The 7626-nt window shown below is 37.8% G+C and overlaps 2 protein-coding genes across 2 annotated transcripts in view; both read right to left on the bottom strand.

Annotated features, from left to right (window-relative positions):
• Positions 1–2620, bottom strand: part of LOC106519176 (E3 ubiquitin-protein ligase TRIM21) — a 7338-nt gene extending 4718 nt beyond the window's left edge. The window contains exon 1 of the mRNA XM_014010736.1: positions 2191–2620. The gene's annotated coding sequence lies outside the window, so the exon portion shown is untranslated. The remainder of the gene's footprint in view (positions 1–2190) is intronic.
• Positions 2621–6030: 3410 nt separating this feature from the next.
• The window catches only part of timmdc1 (translocase of inner mitochondrial membrane domain containing 1), an 11574-nt gene continuing 9978 nt past the window's right edge, over positions 6031–7626 (bottom strand). Inside the window, exons 7-8 of the mRNA XM_014010735.1 lie at positions 6817–6927; positions 6031–6473 (exon numbers count right to left, since the gene is read on the bottom strand). Coding sequence (XP_013866189.1) covers positions 6326–6473; positions 6817–6927 — 259 coding nt within the window. The 3' untranslated portion in view covers positions 6031–6325. The remainder of the gene's footprint in view (positions 6474–6816; positions 6928–7626) is intronic.

Raw genomic sequence — 7626 nt, 5'->3', positions numbered from 1 at the left:
TGTGTGTGTGTGTGTGTGTGTGTGTGTGTGTGTGTGTGTGTGTGCGCTCTCTTAAGTCTAAGGGCAGCATTAAACATTTGGACTGCCATACCCCGGTTTGGGTTGGAGGTGGGGTCTTGATGGAGCAAAAAATGAACTGTTGAATTGGGGGGTGGGGGTGTATATCTCCCCTGGATCTGTTCTCTCTGCGACCCAACCATGTAGAAGATGTAGAAGGTGACCTAGCCTTTTGCTACWTATAGATTTTAGCTAGTCATTTGGTATTTTTAGCTTTTAACTAGTTTTCCTACTTTTAGTTTTTAGGCAGCCTTTTGCTCATTTTGGCAGCTTGTAGATTTTACTTTTAGGTACTTTTAGCTTTTATTTAGCAGTTTTTTGGGTTTTAGCATGCGTTTTGATATTTTTAACAATTAAGTGGTCTGCCTTTTTTTTTAGCTTTGACAGTATTTTTGCTACATAAATATTTAGATAGCCATGTGCTTTTTTAAAGTTTTAGCTAGTGTGTTTTACCCCTTTTAGTATTTAACTAGTGTTCTTCTGCTTCTAACTAACATTTAGTTATTTTTGAACTTTTAGCCTGTYTTCTGTTCCTTTTAGCTTTTATGGCTCAAATTCTTAAGAAAATTTCATCAGAGTCCTTTAGCCCTCAGCGTTCTGCTTTCACAGAAATATAATTTGTTTAGCTTCTTTTGAGTTGGAAGCTCTAAGTTTTGTGTTAACACTGGCTGTAAAAACTAAATGAGAAACAAGTAAACTCACCTGGATTAGAATCAGATTTTTGGAAAGAAAAGAAGAATTCAGATTTTTTTTTCTTCAGATGTTTGTTTTGGCTGCAGCTCTGCTTCGACACTCAAAAGCTTTTGGTTTCATTTTTCAAATGTGACGTTAAACTTTAAATAGCCGGTCTAACTGGAATACAAAAAGAACAAAACTTTTTTTTCTAGTCTTGTGGTTTCCGCTGTCATTTCTCTGTGATGTAACTTGATCACAGGAAGTTTTTTCTTTTTTTTTTTCAATTTACCACATTGATGGAAGTTCTACTGGACTGCTGGACTCAGACAGGACCCACATCAGATTTAATAATKGCTAAAGGGGCCAACAGATCTCATATTTAATGAGGTCAATTATCAGAATCAAGCTTTACTGACCATGTACGCTCACGCATATTTTTTATTTTGGCGCTTGTCAAATAACTTCAGGTTTCAGTCAGAATGGAGGTCAGGATTGGTTTTTTTTTTTTTTGCCAGGGGGCCAGAGGGTGGATTCAGATGTTCTTTCAATGAATCTGCTCATCTTTCAAGCTGCAATGCTTCAAATCTGATAATCATTTAAAAAAAAACTAGCAATAATAAAATGCATAATTATTTATAAAAACTGTAAGTCTAGCTGTGTTATCACTCAGATCTTTAACACAAGAGTGATGTCATGTGACTAGGATGAACAGTCTCGTCCAGGGGATTATTTGTTATATTAATCATTATCAGCTAAATGCCACAATTAATTGTGATTATTGTTGTTATTATTTTTTTACAAATATCGTCCAACCCTAATATGGACGAACAGATAGGACAACATACTGTGAGGACTGTCTTATGGAGAGACAATCTAGGAGACAAATAGTTAGACATTTCTATGTTACTGGGATGTCAAGATAGAGCAGAGAAAGATTTGACCTTTGACCTTGTAAGTAATACAAGATCACACTGGACCCATGAGCTATCCAGCTGTGCAGCTTGACAGTTCTGTGTTGAAGTGTTTTTAATTTAGAGCTTGGACAAAAAGTTGTCTACAAACAGGACAGAGTCCTGAAGTAGATTTAATTTATTTGTTCACCAGGTATTGTGATTTTTACAAGAAAAGCTGGCCTCTGCATGGTCTACTCAGGAGAGTTTTGGTCACTGAACTAWCTTTACTGATGACCCCTGAACTAAAGAACTCACAATTCAAACTGAAACAGAGCCGTTCCACAGAACACCACCAGATGGAGCTCAACGCCCGGCTAAAGAGTCTGAGTTTATTTCAGCGGTCWTGTTTTCAATGTCAATAATTACAAGGAAAAAACTGTTGAATCATACAGAAATCTAAAGTCCACTTTCTACAACCCTTACAACCCTTAGAGATCCAGGTTATCTGTAGTTATTTTTTAAATACAATGAGAAAAATCCTGAAAACACATTTGTAGCGGTTTACCTCACAGATGGAGTTTCATGTAGCTGCTACATCCTAATTGGTCGCCCGTCTGCACATCAGTGGTCTCTGCAGCATCGTGGGGCCCCAGCTGCTGCTCAGTCACATCTTGTTTACACCAGGGGCCGGAGCCGTTCGACCCAGATACTGAAAGGCCTGAGGGTCCAAACAGAATAAAACAGATGTGTTTAGATAGAATGCTTTATGAGGGTTTTATTTTTTTAAAGACAGAAAACTGATMTGGAAGGTGTTTACCTTGGACCTCAGCAACCATCCATCATCTTGGTCCAGAGTCAGGTCTAAGGGGACAGCATCTTGATCAGGGAGGTCCAGACCTCCCTTTCCACAACCACGTTCGTCCAGCTCTTCTAGGACCCCAAGATGTTCCCAGACCAACTGAACGCCATTATCTCTACAGCATGTCCTGGGTCTCCTCCCAATTGGACATGTCTAGAACACCTCCCTAGGGAGGCGTCCAGGGGTCCTCCTTACCAGATGAACCACCTCAGCTGGTTCTTCTGGATGTGGAGGAGCAGCTCTACTCTGACTCTCTTGTTTATTTGATGGGTGATAAAAATACTAAAATTCATTACTAATTTTTATTATGGCTYACTTGAATGTACKTTTTTTAAACTGATGGTTGGAGCATTTGTGCTACATAAGAATTTATTTTTGTAGCCAACATTTGATTAAAAGGATCCCCGATTAGTTGTAACATTAGACTTTATTTGATAAACATATATTTTAACTGTAAAATAAAGACTGTAAAAKTACTGTAGGCTGTTTAGTCTTTATAATTTTTAAAAATATATTTTAACACGGATGGAGCCGTTTTATTTACACACAAAGCATTCTGGGTAAATGATGATGTGGATAGGTCCTCGGTGTGAGGCTGCTAGCGAGCTATATCCACCCTGAAGGTTAATCTTTGACAATATCTGATGATCGACTCTTTTAAATGAAACCAGAGAGCGTTGACAGAGAGGAGAAGGTAGAAATGACTCAGCCTGGAACTGAAAATATGGATGGAGAACAACAGAGCTGCTTCATGGAAGAAGAACCTCAGCTTAGCCTGTTAGCCTTTGCGCTAGCGCTGACGTTATATTGCCTTATATGTATTAGCTCGGTGCTAGTGCGACAAACAAGCTAAACTGAGGCCCTTTTAGTTTAGTTTATTTTTAAACTTTTAGTTTAAAAATMATAAAAACTAAACAGCCTACAGAATGTTTACAGTCTTTATTTTACAGTTAAAATATGTTTATCAAATAAAGTCTAATGTTAGAACTAATCAGGGATAAAACTAATTTAATTTGAAATGTAACTTATTTTGAAATGTGATTATTTCAGTCGCACCTTCAGGAAGACTTGATTACTTCAGTTGGAATAACAGTAAAACTATTATATCAGAGCTGTGATGTCCTCAGAGACCAGCTGGTAACGATGGTGGTGGACTTCTACTAGAGGAGTGAACACACTTCAGTGTCCATCAGTGGGGCTGATGAGGAGGTGGTCAGGACCTATAAAGACCTAGGACTGCAGTTAGATGACCCACACTTCCCAAATCCAGATGATCTGTGGAACATTTTCTGACAACTAAAGACTTCAAAGCTGTCAGTTATCAAATTAGTACTTCATAAATACTGTAGAAACAAAACATCTTTGCAGAGGAGCCAGGTCTTAGACTGGGTCATGTTTCTGTTGCCCTTCACCTGTTGATCCATTTGTTTTATTTAGTTGGATTTATGATAAATTCCTAAAATAAAGGTTAACAGAAAATATAGCATTTTAGCATCACCAGGTGGATTTCAGAGGCATTATTAYCTGAAACCTTGGCAGACAGTAAATGTAAAAGCTTCAGCCAAGCCTTTTGCTGCTTCAGCAGCAGTTAGTTCAGTTTTTGCTCCTTTTAGACCAGGGGTCTGCAACCTTTACAATCAAGAGTCATTTCTTCCCCTTGGCTCACTAATAAAATGTGTCAGGAGCAGCAAAACATCCTGCAACTATAATTATCAACTGTTGGCCCATGGTCCACTTTAAGTTTGTTGAAGGGGTGACATTWAACAACTAAAAATATACACTGAATTTAAACATTGAATATTGTTTTTACATGTTTAGATGTAAAAAATGTAAAGAAAAAACAACGTTCATACCAAATTCAATGTTTTTTTGTTTTGTTTTTTATTCTGATTGGTATCTAATGAATTTCTTATTTTTCTTCTCAACAATTTGTCTAACTGGTATTGCTGATGGATGCGAGAAATAAAGATTGTACCATAAGGCTGGAGAATGGATTATTGAAGAGGCCAACAAACTATTAGCATGATCTACTGAACATGCTTCACTCATTTTAATAGTTGGGAACACATATTTGCAAACAAAAGGACAGAACAACTGTTAAAACTAGCCTTTTCTGTTGTGGGTACAAAAACGCCAACAAAGATCCATCTGTTAGTTTTGTTCAAAGGGGCTGTTGTTTTAGACTAATCAATATTTTTGTAAATTTTAGCTTCCAGTTAGATTTCTGTTATTTTAGATTCTAACTAGCATTTGTTAGCTTTTAGTTAGAGTTGTTCTTCTATTTATCAGATTAATACACAGGTTTTTTGTTCTTTACACGTTGACCAGTTTTCATTTCTTTAGTTGGATTTTGAATAAAGTCCTAAAAAGACATAGCTTCATGGACAAAAATAAGTCATTTAAGCATTAAGCTAATTCCTGAAATATTGTTAGCTGAAACCATTATGGCAGATGATCAGCTAAAGGATGATGTGCGAAAAAAAGACCCTCAACTGAAAGAAAAAGTTTTTAAAGCCTGAGCCATTTTTTGTCTTCTGCTTTTTCCAGTTTCCTCAAAATCTTTTAAAAGGACACACACCAAGCAGAGAAATGCCAAGGTTTCAGCTGACAGAGGAGTGATTAAAGCTGCTGGTTTCTGAAGGTCTTTAAAAAATAAAAACTTTGAAGGACACATACAAAGCCAGGAAACTCCAGAATGAATGACACAAGACTGGCTCAGTGCATCTGCTTCAGCATCTCTCCCAGCAGCAGGACTTTTATTACATGTCATGACCTTCATGGGGGTTAGTGAAATATTTGAAAGCAGTTTCAGACATTTTTATCTTTTATAAAAATTGACAGATTTCCATTTGCTTGTTCTCAAAACTCATCCACAACTGAAAATATTAGGAGCAAAATCTACCAGACTTTTCCAGACTCACTAGCTATGTTTACATGTGCAAAGTTCTTTGATCGGATTGAAATGTATGTAATGTATCGTTTACATGGGCACAATCCGYTCGTGTTTACGTGCACCAGGCTTTTATTCAGAATAGAAGRACTGACATTAAAKAGGMAAACATCTAAACATCACTGCTTTAAATGTTGTCCAACAAGGGCTTCTCTGAGATTGATGAGACATTTTCAAAATATAATATTGACTCAGTTTTATGTATTTTAGTATTGCCTCTGGAAGCCACTGATTCGTTGCCATTTATTTGTAAATAATAAATCAGATAACATGTTAAAGCAGTGATTCTCAACCCTGGTCCTCAAGGACTCCTTTCCTCCATGTTTAGATGTTTCCCTGATTTGACACACCTGGTTTGAATGAAGAGTGATTAACACTCTTCTGAAGACCTGCTGAAGAGCAGGAAAACAGGTAAAACATGCTGGATAGGGGTACTTGAAGACCAGGGTTGGGAACCACTGATGTAGGCCAGTCCAGGATCTTAATGTAGGTTACTGAATGTAATTTTGAGAACCAAACCAAAGGCAGGATGTCTTTGTATTTGTTGCTGGTTTTCTCAGTATTTAGGAAAGTAAAACATTTTATTTCTGCTTACACTAATCTATTGTTATAAGTCATGTATTTTATTGAACTGAGTAAATTATAAACATTTTTCAGATTAAAGTCATGTTCAACCAAACAATCTGCAGCATCACGTTTTGTTTCACATCTAAAAGACAGTCACCCAATATTCAGCAACCTAAATATACATTTACCAATTTACAGTCGTTGTGTTTTCATTTTCACAGCATGTTTCTGATGTTCTGAGGATGGGTTGAAAGAATCTTAAGAGTCCAAACAAACAGAGTCTCTTTAATTCCTTCACCTGTTCAAAGTCTGACGGAAACACACTCAGCTGCTGGAGTCCTGGTCCACACCCGTGTTCCGAGGTAGACTGAGCAGCTCCTGGATCCTCTCATCGTCTTCGATGGCCTCATCTTGCTGAGTGCTGGAGTTCAGATTGGATACCAGTTCATCTGTCATGCTCAGGCGGGCCAGCCTGATCAGAACGAAGGAATTAAGAAACAAACAGATGCATCAAACCTGTTCTGACTAGCTGTTAGCTCATTAAGCTGGTCAAAATTAAAACTTCAAAGAACCATCTACAACAGGTAAGATACTGTTAATTGTTGCTGCACGCTTTATAGAAGTCACTAAGTTTCTATTTAAAATTAAAAAAGTTATCTTAACTTTTCACCCAGTTTTATTCCTGAAAGTTTTTTGATCACGAACAGAACCACAGCATGACGCTACCACCCTCATGCTTTACTGTGTTTTACACTGATGCTACAACAGGAGAGGTAAACAAATAATAAAAATAAATAAATGTTTAAATCTCTCACCATTCTTCAAGCTTGTTCTCGTAAAGCTCTCTATGTTCTCTCTTCCTCTTCTCGCGAAACGTTTCTCCGGTCAGTTTCTGCAAGCCGATGACCAAAGCACCAAAAGGAGCCCTGTTCACAAGACAGTTTAAATTTACTGTAAAACACTCACAGCTTGGAGAGGAACAGCAGGTTAAAATGTTTTTAACAAGCTACAAGACAGGCTGCAGCTCCAAATACAACAAAAACAATGACTTTTATAAAGCGCAGATTAATTCTTTAAGTTTGAGCAGGAACAGCTCAGCAATGAAGACATTCATCCAGATGTTTGTGTCATTTCACTCCTCCATTCTGCTGGCTCTGGACTGGATTCAAAAGGACGCCTCACATTGTACCCACCTTCACCCACGTCGCATCTTTKTTCATGGTAACCACCTTTACCTACATCATAGCCTCCTACACCCAGCAGCAGGGGGATTACGGGGCTTGCTCAAGGGCCCACAGTGGGGCAAATGAGGATGGAGGAAGATGTGGATGTTGCGCCTTTCTCACACAGAGTTTTGGCAAAGACCCAGGGATTCAAACCCTGCTACCTCCTGCTCACTAAACTCTTTAAACTCTACACACCAATGTAATCTACTGGAGTACGCTGTTAAAACAAAGACAGGCACCAGGTTGTTTAATCATTTTTATTACCATATTTATTCATGTATAATACGATCTCATGTATAATACGACCCCCCCCCTTTTGAGCTTAAAAAGCATAAAAAATTTAATCCTCAAACTACCTCCAATTTCATACAGACTTCAAGATTTTTCAGCCTTTGCAGT

This window comes from Austrofundulus limnaeus, unplaced genomic scaffold (genome assembly GCF_001266775.1).
Source record: "Austrofundulus limnaeus strain Quisiro unplaced genomic scaffold, Austrofundulus_limnaeus-1.0 Scaffold72, whole genome shotgun sequence".
In the NCBI taxonomy this organism is placed as follows: domain Eukaryota; kingdom Metazoa; phylum Chordata; class Actinopteri; order Cyprinodontiformes; family Rivulidae; genus Austrofundulus; species Austrofundulus limnaeus.
The sequence above is the reverse complement of the archived record's forward strand: the minus strand, read 5'-3'. Positions and strand labels throughout refer to the sequence as shown.